General features: G+C 39.2%; 1 protein-coding gene across 3 annotated transcripts in view; it reads right to left on the reverse strand.

Moving 5' to 3' along the window:
- Nucleotides 1–9746: 9746 nt before the first annotated feature.
- zgc:113425 (uncharacterized protein LOC541425 homolog) overlaps nt 9747–22715 on the reverse strand; it is a 38104-nt gene continuing 25135 nt past the window's right edge. For 2 of the 3 annotated variants that reach the window (XM_043674106.1, XM_043674105.1), the window contains exons 6-8: nt 21226–21286; nt 11183–11384; nt 9747–11078 (exon numbers count right to left, since the gene is read on the reverse strand). In XM_043674106.1, coding sequence (XP_043530041.1) covers nt 10946–11078; nt 11183–11384; nt 21226–21286 — 396 coding nt within the window. In that variant the 3' untranslated portion in view covers nt 9747–10945. Of the gene's footprint in view, nt 11079–11182; nt 11385–16434; nt 17548–21225; nt 21287–22715 lie in introns of those variants that run through there. The other variant, XM_043674107.1, reaches the window with a different exon arrangement.

The following is a 22715-nucleotide window of genomic DNA, read 5'->3' on the forward strand; positions in this document are numbered from 1 at the left end:
GCCATTTGAATTTACGCCTTATGATTCTTTTCCCCCACTATTCCTTCACTCATTTCTTTCAATGTCCATCTCCAGTTAGTTGTGAAAGGATTAAATATTTTCTGTATTGGAGGCATTTCTCAGTTGCTCAGCTGGTTGTTAGGGGCAGACAGCTGAGTCTTGCAGAGCTGGAGAGTTTCTTGTTTGATTGTCAGTTTGTGTTGGATCAGCTGATGTTAGCCAAGGTAGTGACAGGGGCAGCACTATTAGTTTCCAGTTTCTTCACGCTGAGCAGGGTGAACCCCCAAAGGTTCGTTCATTTTCTGCCAACGTTGTGATTCTTCTTGTAGTTGAGGTTTGTCAACATTCACTGCTTTGGCTTCTATATGAAGAATGGTGCTTTGATTTTGAGATAACTGGAATGTTGAAAATTGACAGAAAATTTGAGGAAAAGTGTTTTGGTTTTAAAAAAAAGTATTACTTTTAATATTTACATTAATCTGAGGATTTTATCTGTGAAATACAGAAATGTGATGTTCACAGTCTATATATATATATATATATATATATACTTCTAATACTATATTCCTAACAAGAACGTTGAGATTTTTAAAGGAATATATCAAATTTGAGTTTCAGACTTTTGTGGCACCACATTTAAAATATCCAACTAAAGCCTTTAACTAGAGTCAGTTATGGATGTAGGTTTGCTCGCTGAGCTGGAAGGTTCATTTCCAGACGTTTTGTCACCCTACTAGTTACATCTTCAGTGGGCTCCGGGTGAAGCACTGCTGATAATTCCTGCTTTCTATTTATATGTTTGGGTTTCTTTGGGTTGGTGATGTCATTTCCTGTGGTGATATCATTTCCAGAACTCTATCAACAAACACACCGAGTTAGACCCCCCATCTACCACCCCCCTGAGAAAAAGAACAGGAAATGACATCACCAACCCAAAGAAACCCAAACATATGAATAGAAAGCAGGAATTATCAACAGTGCTTCACCCGGAGGCCCACTGAAAATGTTACCTAGTCTGAGCTACAAATCTTCTCAAAACTCACTACAGTCAGTTATTTTGTTTAAAAACTAGAGAGTGGTAGCAAAGTAAGAAAGAAGCACAGTGTTTAACTATTTGTCTGCAGTCATGAAAACTGGCTGTGGCAAACAAATAGTGATCTCTTTGTGGACAAATGCAGATTTCTTTTAAACCCCAACCTTCCTTTAAGTTGGAAAAAGGGATATACGATAAAGGGATACATTAAATGGTCAGTGCTTCTCATGTTGTGGGAAAGTTGAAATATTTTTTGCATGCATTTGTTCATGCCTTTGAAGTTTTCGCTGATCCAGACAATATTTACCAAATGCACACTAACATCCAATCAGTTACCCATAATTCTTGCTTAATTACGATGATGCATGAATTACTAGTAACTGATTCATGAGAAGATTGTGGAAATGTTTGTAACTGTCGATTATTAACTCGTAATCTGCCTGCAGATGGTAATTGTCCTGGATGAAGTTATAAATTGGCATTGTTATGGTGAGCATGCTTAAAGCAGATCACTGGTTACAATAGTATGCTTAAAACATTGTCAATGATAACTTGATTACAGTAGTAACTTTATTGAATAAAACACTAGCACCAGTCTAAATAAAAGTTTTAATGTTCCAATTCGACTTTGTCACGTTTTTCATTTTTTTTTAAAGGATTTTTCAAAATGAAATCTGTTTTTTTTCTATCCACCTTTCCCAAAAGATATCTTGTGATACTTGGTGAGTTTCTCCCTTCTTTTTCCAGTGTCCATTCAGGGTTTTTTTAATAAAAGGGTATGTCAAATTTGACTTTCATTTTCCCTCTCTAGTTGAATGTTTAATATTGCTAACTTGGAAGATGTTTGGATATGGTCTCTATATGTACTCCAAGAAAGCATTTTATAGACTTCTCAAGCACAAAGTCCATTCCCTTCCTCTATCACACTGCTACCAAATGTCTTATGACCCACCTTCACTCACTGGCCTCTGTGCAAACTGCTTTAGTAAATCATTCCCGTTCATAAGGCAAATTTCGTATTTTAGAAACTGTTATTGACAACCTGTTGGCTTGACGTCCATCTGTCTGCCTTTCATATCAAGGGTCCCTGAATGGGTTGTTATCTCCCAGAATGGAGCTCTCTTCACCTGTACCTCTTTGCTTACGTCCCTCATCAGTCTTTAGACCTCTTGTACCATCTGCTGCACATCCCCTCAACACAAACGACCTTGTATGTCATCAACATTCTGTTCATTTGTAACATTGTTACCACGTCTCAACCTCTCTATTATCCTTTACTATGGTTATCATACCACCATCTCCTGGCATCTTTCTCCACTGTTTATCTCCTTGAGATTGACTTTTGGCAAGTACATCTCTACCAATGGCTGCTCCTTGACCTCTTCCTTATTTGGATGCCATGGCATCTTTAACTAAAGAGAAGTGTTCAGTTCCCACTGAGATACCAGTGACACCCTGTTGCCCATCTGTAATCCGGATGTTACCAGCTTGTTTCTCTATATCAATCCTGGATAAATCTTCATTTGCTCTCAAACGCAGGGAAGACTCGAGCCATGGCCATTCTTGCCTCAATTTCTTCTGCTCTTTCTCCAGACTCTCTTAATCTGTTCATAATCTGAGAATGCCATTCATCCCTAAGCTGAGTTTCCCAGCCAATATCCTTCCCCTCATCAAGATCACCAACTTCCAAATCTAATATTGTGCACATGCATTCTCATTTCAGCCCATCCTGTACCAAGACGATTATGCTAGCCCATCCAAATTAATTCAAATCTATCATCTTACCTCCCATTTTCCAGGGGATATAATATTCTGCTGTCTATAAACTATCCTGCTTGTCTATTGTCATATTTACCTGCACATTCACTAATATCATTTATTGTATCCGTTGCTCCCGATGTGGTCTCCTCTACATTGGGGAGACTGGACGCCTCCTAGCAGAGCGCTTTAGTGAACATCTCCGGGACATCCACACCAATCAACCCCGCTGCTCTGTGGCCCAATGTTTCAACTCCCCCTCTCCCTGGGCCTCCTCCACTACCCGACGCCTGGAGGAAGAACGCCTCACCTTCCACCTCAGAACACTTCAACCCCATGGCATCAATGTGGATTTCACCAGTTTCCTCATTTCCCCTTCCCGCACCTCACCCCAGCTCCAACCTTCCAGCTCAGCACTGACCCCATGACCTGTCCTACCTGCCTATCTTCCTTTCCACCTATCCATTCCACCCTCCTCTCTGACCTATCACCTCCATCCCCACCCCCATTCACCTATAGTACTCTATGTTACTTTCAACCCCCTCTCATTTATCTCTCCACTCTGCAGGCACCCTGCCTGTATTCCTGATGAAGGGCTTTTGCCAGAAATGTCGATTTTCCTGCTCCTCCGATGCTGCCTGAACTGCTGTGCTTTTCCAGCACCACTCTAATCTAGATTCTGGTTTCCAGCATCTGAGGTCCTTGTTTTTACCTATTATCATATCCATGCAGATGTTGGAGATCAGCGTCGAAGAGTGTGGTGCTGGAAAAGCACAGCCCATCAGGAACATCTGAGGAGTAGAAGAATTGACGTTTTGAGCATAAGCATAATTCCTGATGAAGGGCTTATGATCGAAATGTCAATTCTCCTGCTGCTCGGATGCTGCCTGACCAGCTGTGCTTTTCCAGCACCACACTCATTAATTGTGATTGGTTCCCAGTCTCTTGATCTTTACAGTTATATTATTCTATTTCTACAATCTGCTTCTACTCTTCATTAATCTTTAAGATCTCCTCCACTTACCTAACTTAAGACATCTCCATTCTCTACCTCCTTTAACCCACCATGACAAGTGTGCCTTTAGAATGGAGACCTTTTATGTTTGAACTTGAAGTCAACACAAAGAAAACCAGTGAGTCTGCAGTTGTGTTTTTGGCTCTCAGTCAAATTTTGTTGCTCTGGCTTCTTAAAGTGTGTTTTCAAAGCAATTACTTTAATACCCTAAAAGGATTTCCAAATATTAACGTGTTTTATATTATTTTTGCCACCTTGTGTTGCTCTCTTGCAGTTTTACTCATTTCAGATTGCAATGCCACAAACCCAAGCAATCCACATGGACTTGTATGTTCACCAGGATCATGAACAAACCAGAATCACTTTTCTTAACGCACAATCTTCTGGCAAAAGAAAGTGTCAGTTCCATCCAACTTGTTTTTCTGTATTGTCCTTGAAGAACAAGTACATGTATACAGTGCTTTCAATGCTGTAACGCATCACAAGGCACTACAAACAAAATATGGCATTAAATGTTTGGTCAAGATGGGCAAGTTTTAAGAAGTGACATGGAAGTTAGCAAAGTAGAGATTTAGGGAGGCTGTTCCAGAGCTTGGGACCTCAACTGCTCAAGGTATAGCCATCAAAGAGGGAACAATTAAAATCAAGTCTGAGCAAGAATTGGAGGAGGATTCTTAGAGGCCATTGCGCAGGAGAGAGCCAGAGTGTGAGGAAGGAACATGTGGACAGATTTGAGAACAATGATGAAAAGTTTCAATCTGTGTTACCTGGATTGTTGTTTAACCACAGGGGTGAATGGAATGTTGTACAAGTGAGCAAACAGACCACTAGAGGTTTGTAATTATTTCAAGTTTATTAAGGTTATAAGATGAGTAGTGGATTTGTCCTGCCTAGTGGCTAAATGCATGAGATCTCAGCAGATCCTAGGGATGGTATCAGGATAACGCTGCTGACATTTAGATAGTCAGTGTTGATTGAACAGCTGTTTAGGAACTTGGATACAAATGCACCCCACCAACTTTGCTTCAGCCTTACTATTGTCAGAGGGCAGGGAGGAATTTGATGATAGGTAATATAGACAATGACTTTAGTTTACGAAGAATTTAATTAGAGAATATTTCTGCTCACCCAGTATTTAAGGTCAGCGGCAATGTGGCAAATTGAAGGATAGTTGAGGTGGACTTCAATGCTGACATGCATATGGAAGTTGACATTTTTGGATTATGTTATTGAAGGATTAAGTTAGAATGAAAAATTGAAGGGTGCAAACTATAGATCCTTGAGGCACTTGGGATGTAACTGTGCTGAAGTGGGAGGGGAAATAATTCAATACGATTTGTTAGACTGGGATAAATCAGAATTCCAAAAGTGCAAATTGCTGGAAAAACTGAGCAGGTCTGGCAGTAACTGTGGAAAGAAATCAGAGTTAATGTTGAGTTGAGTGAGCCTTCCTCAATCAGAATCCCATTCAGCTGGATGGAAAGGATTTTGGAAGAGGTATAGTTCAGCCCTGTGAAAGGCTGCAGACAGATAAATGAGGAGAAGGATAGTTTATCATGTTTGCAATCATGCAGGATATCACTTGTCACTTCGATAAAGGAAGTTTTAGTACTAGGGCTGAGGCTAAAACAGATTGGATTGGTTCAACAATGGAGTCTGAAAGATGGGTATGGATCTCTGAAGTGACAACACTTTCATAAACTCTGGAAAGGTAAGGAAGTTTGACATAGAGCAGTAATTTGCAAAGACTGGGTTTGACAGTCTTTGAGTGGGCAGATTTGAAAAGGGAGTGTGAGAAGCAAAACTCACATATTAATAAATTTCAGTCCAAGTCAAATTCTGAAGCAGCGAATTTTATTGATACGTACTTGCAAGAATGGGTGCCTAATGAATAAGCACCCCGATCTGAGGGTTACATTCTGATTTATGCTGTTCAGCTGTGTCTCTCGGTCCTCCCCTTTCACCCCATTGGTTACTTTTGCTGTAGCTTCACACCACCTTTGTCTAGTTTCTCTCCGCCTCTGTTGACTTCTCCCATTACTCTAAGCCTGTTGTCCCTTACTCTTATTTATCTCATTCCTTATATGTGACTATCCTGGCATAGTTTGCTGTCTTCGTGCGATCATCCTGCCAAACTAAATTCCATCCGCTGGCCACATCCCTCCTGAGACTGACACACTACTCTCCTGTTACTGGTACATCTCACTACACGGTCGCTCTGCCCTATTAGTCATAGATAATTCTACTTGTTTTTGCTTCTTCTGTTTAGTATTGGCACGTGCAGCCTAATTTTATAATGTAAGCTTTTGCAGAAGCAACACCTGTTCCCTTATTCTGCACAATTTTAACCCTATACCTTCCAACCCACCATGACATTAGGATTCTTTCTATTATGGGGAGGGTGGAATAGAGAATTAAAAAATATAGCAACATCAAGAATTAACTCGACTTATTGTAGGAGGACAGGAGATGGGCACGTTTGACATAGGAGCAAGAGAAGGCCTTCCTGGTTCACTTATCATGGCAGTTTTGATTGTGGTCTCATCCAAACTGTCCTGTTTGTACCACACAACTCCCTGGCCAATTAAAAAAAAGCTAATCTGGCTAAAATTTATCACCACTTCCATTCTGTACACCTTCAGAGAAAAAGAATTCTCCACAACCATCTCCCCTACTTCTAGTCTCCACAACAGGAGGGAGTCTAGTTTCTCTCCGCCTCTGTTTACTTCTCCCATTACTCTAAGCCTGTTGCCCCTTACTCTTATTTATCTCATTCCTTATATGTGACTATCCTGGCATAGTTTGCTGTCTTCGTGCGATCATCCTGCCAAACTAAATTCCATCCGCTGGCCACATCCCTCCTGAGACTGACACACTACTCTCCTGTTACTGGTACATCTCACTACACGGTCGCTCTGCCCTATTAGTCATAGATAATTCTACTTGTTTTTGCTTCTTCTGTTTAGTATTGGCACGTGCAGCCTAATTTTATAATGTAAGCTTTTGCAGAAGCAACACCTGTTCCCTTATTCTGCACAATTTTAACCCTATACCTTACAGGAGGGTCAATTATTGGTTAGAAGGAAGCATTTCTAACTGTGAGAAGAAGAATGGTACTTCTGATCACTTATGCTCTACTAAGGAGCATGATCAGTGTGAAGGTGTATTCAGCTGAGTGACTGGAACTGAAAATATGGTTCAAAATTGGAATCTGATGCAAAGGGAGACAAAGGTGATTTAATTACAATTTATTGTGAAAAGGAATCTCTCTCAAGGTCAGGTCACACACGGCAGCATCACGAGTGTGCAGGAAAAGAAAACAAATGGTGAATAGGATTAGTGAATATTTCTAATCTTTAAAATGTCTTCAGTATGTATTTAGGTTTCCAATGTTTTTCTTCTCTTTTCTTAACAAGCTATTTCAGTATGAGATTAATACTCTGAATTTTTTTTAAAGATATCAACACATAAAGTGTAGAGATCATGGAAATGATAGTAATTCATTTTTAACAAATTAAATGTTAGTGATGGTAGGTCAGGTGATGTATTGTTGCTGCACATGAGGAAACTACTGGATGCCAAAATGATCCAGAGTGAACACATCTGAAACAAATACTTGCAGCCTGAGAGCGTTGGATCTAAGTTGAAGATCTGGAATCTGAGCTTTAGACATGTTGCCATTTCAGGGAAGGGGAAAGTAATCCAGACACTTTGCTCCAGAGATGGTCATATTCCGCAGATTAGGTCATTCAAGTTTAACCTATGATCAGGTGCAGGAGAGTGAGACTGCAGGTGAGACAGATATGGGAATCCAAGGTGTTATATGTAAGGACTGTTAGCAATTAACCAACACTAGACTTCTTGCAACCTGTGGAGATGAGAGTGAAAGGATAAGCAAACTGACCACAGCAGATAGCCATTCAACTGGGAGAGGAAATAGGGATATAGGAGTAGGGATACAGACTATATAATTAGGGGGATAGATTACTCTGGAAGAAGTGATGGTAGATAATTTCACTGGACAGAACTAAGGCTAATTTTCCAGCAAAATGGGTTCAAATCCTACTATAGCAGCTGGTAATATTGTAATTCAATTAAAATGAAATCTGGAATAAAAAGCTAGCCCAACAATAACGACATAACCACTGCTGATTGTCATAAAAACCCATCTGGTTCTTTAATTTCCTTCCCTTAAAGAAAGCTTTCTGGTCTGACTTACCTAACGATTCTACACCCACAGCTGTGTGGTTGACCTTTAACTGCCCTCTGGGAAATTAGGGATAGGCAACAAATGATGGTCCAACCAAAGATGCCTATGTCACATGACCCCAAAAAACCCCTCTTCTCTGCAGCCATGAGCATGACCCCTTAAAGGTGCAATCGAGTTAAAGTTATCTCCAGGGGGCTGGAGAAAAACTTGGAATAGGAGGAATCCAGTAGTAATTGGTACTAGCCCAGTTGAAAGGACTGGAAAGGAAGTTCTGTTGAAGGAATTTCAACAGTTAGCAGATATACTAAAAAGCAAAATCTCTAAGGTAATAATCTTAATTACTAGCTGAGCCATGGGCAAACTGACATTGGGTAAAAAATAGTCAGAATTAAATATATAGCCTAATAATTGGTGTGGCTGGGACGCTGGCACCAGTACGGGTAGAAGGGAGCTGTTCGAGTGAGACAAGCAGGAAGCTGGAAGAACACCAGGCTCCTGCTTGACTACTTTGGATTCCAGCACCTGCAGTTTTTTGTCTCTTTCCAATATGACAAGCAGGAAGGAAAGGATGGTGGGGGAGCATTGTTAGTATGGGATAGACTGAGTACAATAGCAAAAAATGATCTTGGACCAGAAGATCTAGAATCCATTAGGGTGGTAGTAAGAATTAACAATAGGGAGACATCACTGGTAGGCCCTGTGACAATGTAAACTTCACAACATTAATAACTTCATGGATTGAAAGAATCAGCAATAACTTCTCTCAGGTCTAGGAAGGATATAGGACAATCATGGTGAAACAGGAAAGTTAAGTATAGCATCAAATTAGAAGAAAAAACATATGGCAAAGATTAGTAATAAGCCAGAGGTTTGGGAACATTTTGAAAACCAACAAATGATAGTAAATAAGGAGAAAATAAACTGAGGGTAAACTTGTAAGTGGCAAGGCAACAGACAGCAAGTGCTTCTTTAAATATATTGAAAGATTGGCTCCAAAATGAGCACAGACATACTAAAGAATGAGGCAACAGAAATAATAATGGGGAACCAGGAAATGGCCGGGAAATTGAATAAATACTTTGTATCAGTCTTCAAAATGGGAACCACTAATAGCATTCCAAAAATCCTAAATAATCGAGTGGAAAAGGGGGAGAGAAAATAAATACAATAACTATCATTAGAGAAAAATTCCGAGGAAAACTAATGGAGCTAAAGAGCAATAGGCTCCCTTCACCAGACAGGATACATTCTAGGATATTAAAAGTACTAGCAAAGAGATAATAGATGTAGTTGAAGTAATCTTCGAAGATTTATTAGATTTTGAAAAAGTCTGAGGATTGGTAAACTGCCAGTCTAACATCTTTATTGATAAAGGGAAGGAGACAAAAACAGGTACCTAAAGGCCAGTTAGCTTAACATGTTTTTTAAGGAAAATATCAGTCTATTACAAATATAATATAAATAGCAGAGCATAAAGAAATATGTAATATAATGAAGCAGATACAACATGGCTTCATGAAGGGGAAATCATGCCTGAAATTTATTAAGATTCTTTGGGGAAGTAACATCTAAGATAAAGTGGATGTAATTATTTGAATTTCCAGAGGCACTTAATAAGAGCCCATGGTATTGAGGGGTAGTATATTAGCATGGATAGAAGATTGGCTAACTAATAGAAGATAGAGTTGGGATAAGGGGTCATTTTCAGGATGGCTAGTGGAGTGCTACAATTATTTACAATATAAATAACTTGGATGAGGGATATGAATGTATTGTAGTGAAGTTTGCAAATGACACAAAAACAGGTGAAAAAGCAAGTGGTCAGTATGACACAGTGCTTGCAGAGAGGGTTATAGACTGGTTAAATGAGTGTGCAAGACTTGACAAATAGAATATAATGCAGGAAATTAGGTTATGCACTTTGGCAAGACTAACTCAGGAGCTGAATATTGTTTAAGTGGAGGAAGATCCAGAAAACTGCAGCAGAGGGAGTTTGTAATCCCTGTGCATAAAACATTAAAAGCTAGCTAGCATCAAGTTCTGTGGATAATGGAGAAGGCAAACAAAATGTTAGCCTTTCTAAAAGAAAGAGGGAATGGAATATAAAAATAGGGGAGTCTTGCTAACATTATACAAGGCACTAGTTAGACCACATCTAAACAGTTTTGGTCCGCTGATCTAAGGAAAGATATATTGGTATTGGAAACAAACCAGAGAACGTTCACTAGGTTAATCCCAGGTATGGAGGTATTTTCTTGAGGTTGAGGGGTTGAGCCTGTACTCTGGATTTTAGGAAAATAAGAGGTGGCCTTATTGAAGATTCATAGGGAGCTTGACAAGATCGATGCAGAGAGGGCATTTCCCCTTGTGTGTCTCCGAGTATAGAACTACCTCGATTATCCGAACATCAATTATTTGAATTTCAGGTTATCCGAACAAGATCTCAAAGTCGTGTAAAAACATCCGTTATCCGAGCAAAATACTCCCTTGCCTGTCTTGTTCGGATAATTGAGGTTGTTCTGTAAAGGACTTAATCTCAAAGTAAAAGGTCATCCAGTTAGGACAGAGATGAGAATGAATTTCTTCCTAATGTAAGAATTCTTTTCCACACAGGGACAAACAGGCTGGGTCATTAAGTATATGCAAGGCAGGGGGATCCAAGATGGCGGCGATCTGAGAGGCCTGCTTTGCTGAGCTCTGCATCTCAGCCCAGCAAAGTAGCACTCTCACCTCGGTGAGTTATTTCAGTGAAAATTCAGCATTTAACGAGTTACAGAACTTCTACAAATTTCTTAAAGTCTGTTTTATTAAAGAAATATGACTAAAGATAAAGGTTCCAGCAAGTCCCAAGACACAGGACACTCACCGGAGAGGTCAGACACTTGCGTATCCACAGCTACAGATCCCTCCGCTAGTCCATCGGAGTCGCTCACTCACCAGGCCCTGCTGCAGAGTTTGCAAAACTGCGAGACATGATCGAGTCGTCAATTGAGGAGGAGTTCCGTGGTAGACTGGACCCAATCTCGGCCATGCTCCAGAAGCACAAGTAGCAGCTGGAAAGCCTTGGACACCAAATGGAAGAAGTTGAAAGAAGGACCGCAACTTCGAAGACTGCAATTGACTTTTCAAAGGAACGAATTCCAGTTCTTGAGAAGCAAGTCCTTACCTTACTGGAACAAGTCGACGACCTCGAGGACAGAGATAGGAAGAAGAATCTTTGCGTCGTGGGGCTGCCAGAGGGAGCGGAAGATGACCAGCCAGCGAGCTTCTTTGAGAGCTGGCTGCCGCAATTTCTTGGCTTGGAGTTTGCATCAGACTGGGTGAAAGTTGTGCGCAAGCCAGGCTCAGATCAGCACCTCCGTGGGGACCTAGTGCGAGTCCACAGTTACAGGGACAATGTTGAAGTTATGGAGGCCTCCACAATAAAGAAAAAGGATCCACAGGCCTTAACTTACGAAGGTCCCAAGATAATGTGCTTTCAGGACTTCTCTGCAGCTGTTATTTGTAAAATGAAATCCTTTGATGAAGCCAAGAGAAGACTGAAAGACCTGGGTATCCAGTATTCCCTGTGGTATTTGGCGCTGCTGTGCTTTGCTTCACTTATGATGGGTCTGTGCACTCATTTGACTCGTCAGACAAAATGAAAATATTTTTGGACCTTTTAAAATAGATCGGATAACTTAAGGATGTGGACAATAGTATTTCTTTTTCCTTTTCTCTCTCTCCTTTTCTTAAAGACAATGTTGCTGGATTTTTTTCTGATATTAATGCATGTTAATGTATATTTGGGGATGGGTAGAGTGTTTACTTTTAATTTCCTTGTTGATTTTTTTTTGTTTCTCTTTCCTTTTTGGCCTGGGCCTGGGAGACGGCTCAGGCTGGAAGGAGGTATAAAGATGTTTTTGAGAGATGTAAGTGCCCCCTGTGGGTTAGGGATAGAGCCCCTCATTAATTTGCCTTGAATTTGGTTTAGTTGGTTGGTTTGTTGTTTTTTTTAGGGTTTATGAGTTTTTGTTTTGTTTATGCTGAGCAATTGGTATGTCAAATTCTTCCTTTTTGGAGTTCAAATGATGTTATAGAGAGTCATGGCTAATTGTGTCCTCAAATGGTGCACCTGGAAAATTAGAGGGAGCCGTTCACCAGTTAAGAGGAAAAAGGTGCTTCCTTAGAAAGGAGAGGGTGTTCATTACCCTTTTGCAGGAGACTCATTTCGATGATCAGGAACATCTGGAATTGCGGCAGAATGGGTTTGATCGGGTATACGTTTCCTTTAATACTAGGAGCAGGGGAGTGGCCATACTCATTAGGAAGAATTTTTCATTTAAGTTGCTAGATCAGATTAATGATGAGTATGGGCGGTTTGTCATTCTTAAAGCCTCAATACATGGAGAAGAGTATGGTATTTTGAATGTTTATTGCCCCCCAGCACACCCCCTTAATTTTTGATAGATGATTTCTCCAAACTGATGACTCCTGCGCCGCGGCAGATAATTATAGGAGGAGACTTTAATTGCCTCATGGATCCCTCAACACTTGCTTTACTATCTGAGCAACTAATGGATTTATGAGCTGAACTGGGATTGGTGGATATCTGGAGACATCTCCACCCCACAGGTAGGGACTTTACGTTCCTTTCTAATCCGCACAAATGTCATACTAGGATTGATCTTTTCCGAGTCCCTGCATTATCCTTGGATTCGGTTAAGTCCTGTACAATTGGAAGTATCACTATTTCTAACCACACTGGAATATATTTAGAGATTGAGGTTAAGGGCAATGTTACATGCTCTCGGCACTGGCGAATGGATCCCTTTATTCTTGAGGGCAGTGAGTACATTGAGTATTTCTTCAATGAATTTAAGGTATTTTTAGACACCAATTCGGATTCAGCCAGTAACCCGTTTATTCTTTGGAAACTGCTTGAGACTTATACAAGGGGAATAATTATTTCTTACTTAGCAATTTTAATATTTGTAGGGGCAGTCAACAAGGCTGTCCCCTCTCACCTTTACTTTTTAATTGGTGACTGAGCCGCTGGCAGACGCTATCCGTAGGGATCCTAATACAGCTGTCCCGGAAGTAGGATCAAAATCACATAAGTTCACATTATATGCGGATGATGTTTTGTTTTTCTGTCGAATCCAGTGGTCTCGGTACCTCCATTTGATACAATGTATAGATTCATTTGGCTCCTTTTTGGGTTATAAGATTAATTTCTCAAAATTGGAGGACATGCCGATGGGGGTTCTTAGGAGAATCTTTGTGTAGGGTGAATCACGGTTCCCCTTGAAATGGTCACAGGAGGGTTTTCTTTAATTAGGTTTCTTTGTTACTCCTGTCTTTGATCAGCTGTTCAAGGCCAATTTTGCCTATTCGCTCGACAGGATTAAGCAAAATCGCTAGCGATAGGGGGCATTTCCAATATCTTGGCTGGGTTGGGCAGCTCTTATTAAAATAAATGTCCTTCCCCATTTGCTACGCCCTAGACGAACACTCCCCTTAATTTTTCCAAGGCAAACATTCTGGAGACTTAATGGATGATTTCGATCCTTTATTTGCTGCTGTAGCTCTTATCAAGCTGGCTAAATTGCAGTTATCACATGGGTTGGGGGAGTGAGCCTCCCAGATATTAAAAGATATCAATTAAGTTCTCTTCTATCCTTCATTAGTGACTGGGCTTGTGAGGACCCAGTGTCAATATGGTTAGATATTGAGGCCTCCCAGGCAAATGTCCCCTCATTAGCTTGTTGTTCTTAGATAAAATGAAGACAGCTACGGAATATTGCCATAATCTGATCATTATGAATACTGTTAAGGCATGGAAGGCAAAGCAGCAGAGGGTAATACATCCAAAACATCCTTTCTTACCCCTATAGCTGTTATGCTGGCGACAATCAGCCCCAGATTTAAGCTTCGGGCAGATAAGAGAATCTCCTGTTTGGGTGATGTATTTGAAGGTGAAATAATGATGTCCTTTGACCAAATAATGGGTAAGTATGCTTTAGCTATCAGAGACCATTTTGGTGTTTTTCAGGTAAGGGATTTCATTCAAAAAGAGACCACGCTTTTGACCGACCCCTACAGATCTATCTCAGAGAAGAGGGTGCTTCATGCTAAAGGTACTCTCTCCATTAGAAATCTTTATTATATGTTAGGGGGTGATCTTTCAGAAGAATCTGAGCAACGTTGTGGGGTCTGGGAGAGAGAACTTGATGTTGAAATCTCTTTTGCAGACATGGGAGGACATTTGCAGAAATGCAAGGAAGGTTTTGATCTGTAATAAGCCTATGACATGCAGCTAAAGAGGCTGCATAGGATCCATGTGGCCCCAGACCATCTCTCAAAATTTAAGGTGGGAGTATCTTCATTATGTCCTAAGTGGAAAATAAGTATTGGTACTCTCACTCATTGTCTGTGGCCTTGCCACAGGGTTCGTATATATTAGAGTGCAGCGGCAGGATTAATAGAGTGGGCCTTGGGGAACCAAGGTTAAGAGGGACCCTTTCTCTCTCTCCTGGGCCTACCCAATATATATTCTCTAGATGCTCATGGGAAAAAACATTTTAATATTCTCACTTTTTGTGCAAGGAAAAATGTTCTAATGCTTTGAGTCTCTGAAAGCTCCCCGGGTCTGTTGGGTTGGTATAGGCTAATCATAGAACATATTTCTTTCAAAGGTTTTGTGAATATGGTACACCGGAAAACAAGAAATTTTTATAGGGTATGGCAGCCCTTTTTAGACTATCTAGAGTTAGATTTATCTGCTATCTTAATTAAGCTTTTGTGTAGCCATGACAATCCAATTCAGTGAACTTGATGTCCTCGAAGGAAGAATTTCTAATAACCTTCTGTGTATTACCCCATGCTCTCGGAGGCTGGGAGCTAATGTTGATTTGTTCGGAGTTGTTTTATTTACTTATTTATTTGTTAATTACTTTTACTGATTTGCTTATTTTGCATGAGTATAGTTGTGTTTTGTTTGTTGTTTTGTCTTTATATACACACAAATTGGTTTGTTGTAATTTTATAAAAATATTTACTTTCAATAAAAATATCGATAAAAGAAGTATATGTAAGGCTGAGATAGAAATATTTAAATCAGCAAGGGATAGGAAAAAGACAAGAAAGTGAAGTTGAAGATTATCAGATCATCCATGATCTCGTTGAGCAGTGGAGTAGATTTGATGGGCCAAATGGACTGCTTCTGGTCCTGTGTCTTATGGTCTGTTACCACAATCTCAACTCTCTAAGAACTTTGATTTTTGCCTCATCAACAACATCTACCACCCAACAAACAGGTTCATTGTGTCATACAAACTTCCTGTTCTGTTTTTCTACAGTGATTGCTTACATCTTCATCAAAGGCCTATTTAACCCTTCAGTATCAATAGGCAGCTCATTTCACTGGAGGAGAGCCGATGACTAAATATTCCTCTTCTGTCAAGTTGAAATATTTTAGACATTTGAGAAGTCAGTCAGTTTAGAGATTCTAAAAGTTATCAAAACAGATAAAATTCCTCAGAGTCCAAACAATCCTGACAAGCAGCAATGGATTTTTGGTTAATTACAGAAGTGCAGAATTATAAATTATAACAAATGTGCTTAGTTGAGCTAGAGCTTGGGATTTATCTATATCTTTAATTTAATTGGGAGAATCCATCAAAAGCAACACACTCTAGATAATTTTCATATTGTTTGCTGGGCACATCCATTTGTTAATTACAGTTGAACTGTATCATCAAATGCGGAGCAAAACACCTCATTGTGCTTGTCCTGGAAAATTCTTGCATATTTTATTTTAAATAATTGCAAACATAAAAATATAAACACCAACATTAGTGCCCTTTCTTAAAAAAATTAGAAAATTCACATGGTAAACTTTCACTCATTCAATTTGAACATAAATTCTAAAAGCCAACTTATGGATTATTTCAGGACTAGTCACACTTACTTTCTCTATTCCTAAAATGGTTAACTAATGTACTGATAGTTATTTTGCCAGGGATAAAATGCTGCATAATTCTAGTGTATCACAATACTGTAAAGAGGTCAGCATGCGGGTTTTTTTTTGTAATTTCTTCCATGTAGAGAAGAGGAAACACTGGTTCCAATTTTAACCAGGACAGCAAGTAACCATTTTAATTGCTCTAAAGAAGAGTGCCTCAGCTCATCATTGCCATTCTAAAAAATTCAGTAAAATGGGTAATGGGAATTCAAAGCAGATATTAGTCTCTGTCAGCTGGGGAATAGGTTCACATCACTGGAAAACTTGAGAAATAAAAGATAAGCACATTATACACAATATGAAGTTGTTAAACATTGCATTCCTGCACATCAACCCATTAGACAGAGACAAACTTTCAAAACAATTAGTATATCTGTCTCATGTCAAAAACAGTGCATCAGCCCAAATCAATGTCAAATTTTAGCTACCCAACCCAATTCGTTACGTTAGTAACAACAGCCAGGATTGCCCCAGGTAGATGCCCTGGTCTGTGTTGACTACAGCAGTGTCAGAATCACAACTGTCCTGGTACTCTGTGTTTGGGGAATCTAGCAGGCTTCTGCAGCAGATTGCTACCCAGTGATTGTCATGAATGTGTGCATTAAATGCTAATGGGTGAACAACTACAGTGCCATCAGTTGTTGTCCCTGACACTGTCTTGTCTCATACAATGAATAAATACTTAGGTTTGGCTCAGGTGGTGGAATGCATCATCCAACTGATTCTCAATTCCAAGATATATGATTTCTCTTCACTGTGACATTTTCCATGTGTATGGTTATGGCCAAGGGCAATAAGCAAGTAAAAGTGAAGAAAAGAAGGAGAGTTTTTTTAAAAAAAACTACATAACTGGATCACAAGTGAAATTATTTCCATATGGTTCAAGATGTTGATAGCAGGTCTTTGTAAAAAAAATAAAATTGCAAACTGCCATTTGTTTTTGCAGGCTGCACCATTTTGAGTAACAAAGCACAATTTTAAAAAAACATCCACTTTTTCCCACGCTTAATTTATGACTTAAAAATTGGCAGCACTCCAACTTGAAGCAAATTCATTAGATAATTACTGCCAAGGTCGGAGTTGTTCATTCTCAGATACTTAATACAGAACTGCAGTTACATATCCTTCTGTTCACATCAAGGACAATTATCTTCAGAAGATTCAAAATGGCATAAAAAGTTACTCAACATCCAATTCTCCCTACGGTGTAATTACTTGTGTAATACACCCGGCATCGATGTGAACTGCAATTATAACTGTCCAGGCATCACAACTAAAATGTATGGAATTTCAATGCTCCAAATTTGAAGAGTAAGTGAGGCTTATTCTTCACAGTTTATAAAAAATTCATGCCAACATAGTCCTCCAAAATAGTAAATACAACTACCAAATGTGACTGCAGTTAAAAGTATTTTAAGCAAGTTGGGTGTAAGGTACTGGCTTTGATGTCCGCTCTGAATCTTCTGTATCTATATTCCAGTCGTTGTATCCTACTGGATCATTTAGAATTCGCTGATCACCGCCACCTTGTTTTAAAAAGAAACTCATTAATTTGTTTCAAAAAAATTCGGCTCATTGCATGTAACATGTCCCAGATTGAGTCAGATACTTTGCACAAATTAAGTTAAACGCTGTGTTCCAACTGGATAAATGCACTGCGCAGTACGGCATCAAACTGTACATATGAAGAGCTTGCATTCAATCTCTGATCTATGGTACTTGCCTACTCAAGATCATAACGCAAGGGAGGCCACACAACTCGCTGGGTATAGAGAGTGTGAGTGAATGTCAGATAATATTTAATGTGGGAAAAATGTAAGAGGTCATCCATTTTGGATCAAATATAAATTCAAACTAAACAACATTTTAAGGTGAGAGGGGCTGTGGAAGCACAAATTGACCTGGATGTCCATGTACAAAGTTCGTGCAAAGTTGTTTTTAAAAAAAGTGAATTAAGTGTTGGCATTTATCTCAAAGGAGTTGGAATTGAAGTGAGGATGTGGTAGGGGTACAGTGCAGTTTTGTCAGAGTGATACCAGGCTTAAATGCTTCATAGGAACACAGATTAAATAAATTTGGTTCTGTTCCCCTGAATGGGGCATGTTTTAAATCAAAATAATGTGTACTTTAACTGGGGTAAATAGAAACTAGTGGGAAAATCCAGAGGAAGGGGAAATTGTGTTAAAATTAGAACTAGGACATTTAGGAGTGAAATCGGGAGGAATGAAAATAAAATGGAAATCAGTAAGTCTCTCAACTTCAAATTACAATGGGTTCTGGGAAAATTCAAACCCTAAAGACATTGATACCCAAAGCTAACAAAAAAATGCAACAATGAAAATGATTAATAGTGGATAAATGAAGTTGAGATACAGATTAGCGAAGATCTAACTGACGATGTGGTTAGTCTTGAGGAGTAGAATGGTCTTTTGCTGTTCCTATGTTTCAAAATATTTTGATAAAAGTGTGAGCTGATAACTTTGCTCTATTGTAGGTGGTGATATTTTGAACATACTGCTGCCTATAAATGTAAATCTCAGATGAGTAATTGTTTCAAAAGTACCCAGCAAAACCACTGTGTTCCAAGGAAAAGAAAAAGGAGGTTAAAGGGAAAGCCGAAACTGTTATCAAACTAACCTGGTTGATGCTTGAAAATGTTCCTGCTGGGTACCATTACAGATTTCCTATTGTCCTTAAGGTAATGTCAATAATCCTGTTGATATACTCTAATGACTTGGTCAATTATAATATTAAACTATATGAATCCATATCAATACTTAATTATAGAATCTTACAGTTCAAAAGGAAGTTGTTGTATATGCTGCAGTACAAAGCAGCTAATAGTTGCAGTAAAATGCTGCTTCCAATCTCCTTTTTAGACACTTTCTAATCAACCTGTTCAGAGAGATATTAGCATTTACCTCTGGGATAGGTGGGACTTCCGGGCCCAGAGGTAGGAATACTACTACTACACCACAAGATCGCTCTCAAAACCAAACTGGCATTGTAGATATTCTCCTCATCACCCTGTTCAGAGATGTTATTATGCAACTTTGGAGCAGGTGAGACTTAACCTGGCCTCCTGTCTCAGAGGCAGGAAAGCCACCACCATGCCACAAGAGTCCTAATCCTCCCTCTTATACTGGGTCTAAAGGTCTGTTTGGCTTACAGTAAAGGATGAAACACTGGTATAATTATTGTAACATAATATAGTTCACTGCATTATGGGAAGAGGTACAATTATAGTCTTAATTATTATGGAATCAGGAGCCAGGAATGTCTGACCCCAATGTGATCTCAGGCTCGACTCCTCTTCCTTATCCTAGGCTGTATGACATCATAGATTGGGTGGTGCCTAATGCCATCTCCAATATTAATCTTATAAAGATGGCATGATTTGCTGAATGATTTCTTTGAAAGAAGGCACCCAATTAACTCCACTCTTCTGCCCTCTCTAGTCTCATATTTTAAAAATGACATGTCCAATTTCCTTCTGCAAGTTGATGATTTATTTTCCATCACTTCCTATGTATTCCATGTCATAAGTAATCATTTTTAAATAAAATTTATCAGACCCTCATCTGCATTAAATTAGCAGTCAGGACAGTAGGAATGCTAGAATTATGAACACGAGTACACCTTTAAGCCCCTCAGGTCTGTTCAGCTATTGAATAAAATCATGACTGAACAGTGACCTTTATCTGCCTTGGGCCCATATCCAATCATATCTGTGGTGGACATCAATCTCAATTTTAAATTTAAGAGAGCATTCCAAACTTTTAACCTTTATGGAGTGTCTCCTAATATCACTTCTAAATAGTCCAAATCTATTTTGAAGAATACATATGTTAATCTTAAGACTCCCCAACCAGTGGAAATACTTTCTCCCCATCTTTCCTCCTAATATCTTGAAAACCTCAATCAAATTACTCCTTAAGCACCCAGATTCCAAGGAATACTACTCTAGTTTGAACAACTTCTCGTCACAAGTTAATTCTTTGAGTCCAGGTGTCATTCTGGTAAATCTGTGCTACACTCAGCTAGGCCAATATATCCATTTTAAGGTGTGGTCCCCAGCTCTGTTCACAGTATTCCAGGTATAGTCCAGGTATAAGGTTGGTATGGCTAAAACAGGACTTCTACCATGGGAAAGGGGGCAGAGAGGATTTACAAGGATGCTACCAGCAGTGGAGAGTTTGTATTATAAGGATATGATGGATAGGTAGGGACTTTTTTTCCTGGAGCATAGGAGGTTGAGGGATGACCTTATAGAGGTTTACAAAATCATGAGAGGCACAGATAAGGTCAATAGCAAAGGTACTTTCCCTAGGGGGATTTCAAAACCAGAAGCCATAGGTTTAAAGTGAGAGGGGAAAGATTTAAAAAGGGACCCGAGAGGCAACTTTTTCAAGCAGAGGGTGATGTGTGTATGGAAATGGTAGAAGTAGGTACAAGTTACAATATTGAAAAGATATTTGAACAGGTACATGAGCAGGGAAAGGTTTTGAGGAATATGGGCCAAATGCAGGCAAATGGGACCAGTGTCATTTGGGAAAGGTGGTCAGCATGGACAAGTTGGACCGACAGGTCTGTTTCCATGCTGTATGACTCTATTAGCATTCCAAAAGCCTTTGATTGTTTTCTGTTCCTACATATGCATCATATTTTAATGGTCTATGCCGATGAACCCCGGAGTCTCTCTAGACATCCATTGTTTCTGGCTTTCCCTCATTTTCTTGGATCTAATCTTTTTTTGTCATTGATACATTTTGAGTATTTTAATACATTCTATTATCCCAAATCATTAATAAATATGATGAGTCTCTGAAGTTCCAAAACTGGTTTTTGTGGAACATTAACTGGTCATATCCTGGAAGTAGTGTACCGATTCATTGATTTGGATAAATCCTTGATTAATTCAAACCCAATAATCTTGGTAACAGGAGAGCAGTAGTATTTACCTACACAAAATTTTAAATCATTGCAGCTGGGTCTGCAGGGGGTTGGGAGATGTTCTTGGCACCCTCAGCTAGTCAGCAGACAGAATCTAAAATTAGAAAACTCCAACTCATCAAGCTGGAATTATGAATCCACATCAGAAATTGGCACAAAGGGATACCTAAAGATGAGACCTGTGCCCATTTCAAGTGCCAGAAAGGTTTAAAATATCACTGCTTCTTTATGAATGGCATATAAAAACTTACCTTGCCAGGTACACACCAATTCAATTGTTTGAGGCTGTTGATCCTCTGTTATCAATGACTGCTGCAAAAGGAAATGGGATATTGAAGTGAATTTCTACCACTACAGTTGAAGAAACAAAGTTACATTTGTATAGCACTTTATTGTCCTCACGACATTTCAAAACACAACATCTCTGCTGCTAAATGTCAACAGTCAAATCTATGCACAGGACCCAGAGACAGCAAAATAAACAAAATGGCCAGTTAACAGGTTTGGTATTATTAGCAGAGGTAAATCTAACTAAGAATCACTGCGTTGCCCTCCTCTATTTTCCAAATACAGTCAGTTCTGATATAACGTAATAGTTCTGTTCTCATGCAATCTCACATTATAAGAAAATTGCACAATAGCCATACCATTTAATGGGGCCAGAATCATGTTATAGCCAATATGGGGGTAAGGAAAGTTTCCATTCTACAAATAATGATCGAAAGTTTTCAATCTCATTACAGCCAATTTGCATTGAAGAAACATGTTATAGCAGAACTGACTGTAATCCTCAGGAATGGTTCCCTTCCTCATTTAGAACTCTGCTGTGATCAGCCCTCGTCTCAGAAATAAACTCAGCAACGATTGCCGTCACATGTGCCTGCATCTGCAACTGCAACTTTCCTTTCCCTCAAAGAAAATGGTAAACTACCATTTCTGTCTGTGCATAGATGTTCCTTGACCTGTTGAGTGTTTCTGGCATTTTATGCTTTTACTTAACAACAACAGTCTGACTGAGCTTTTATTTTACAAACTATTGCATGTGAAAAGCGAGGGAGAGACAGCAAGATACACAGGATAGTGCTGACCCCTTTTAGGAACATGGAATTCAGAAGTGAAGTCTGCTTAAGCCACTTTATCCTGCTTGTGCCAATACTTTCAAAGACCTGTTCAATTTAGTCTTAAACCATAGCATCTTCCTCCTAACCCTGCAAATTAGTTATCAAGTACATGTCTAGTTGCCTTTTGAAAGTGTATCCATCACTGTTTTGAGGGATACACACAAAACACTAACCTGACTGTTCTTTAAAGTGGTGCAAACTGATGCTTTGTTCCATCAATTTGTTGGTGTTATGGACTAGACCAAACCACTCAAATCATATTCAGAACATAGCTTTTAAATAAGAAAAAGTTAGGCTCTAGACTAAGTATTGCATTCCAGACGCAATTCAATTGGTCAAACTATTCAATGTTAAGCAAAACACACAATTTTAAACTAAAATATAGACCAAATAAAAAAGAATTGACAACCATAATTCTATCGAAATGATTGACAAAATAATAGATATATTAACTACTGCTAATTAACTGTTCCAATAAGTAACATCCCATAAACACATCCTTGGCAAAGGCAAAGTCAGTAAAATAGGTCATCTTACAGACAATTCTCCAGTTCAGAAGAAAAATAAATCAAGAGAAAATGTAGAAAGAGAGACAGAGAGAGACAGACAGAGAGAGACAG

This window comes from Chiloscyllium plagiosum, chromosome 32 (assembly GCF_004010195.1).
Source record: "Chiloscyllium plagiosum isolate BGI_BamShark_2017 chromosome 32, ASM401019v2, whole genome shotgun sequence".
Lineage (NCBI taxonomy): Eukaryota > Metazoa > Chordata > Chondrichthyes > Orectolobiformes > Hemiscylliidae > Chiloscyllium > Chiloscyllium plagiosum.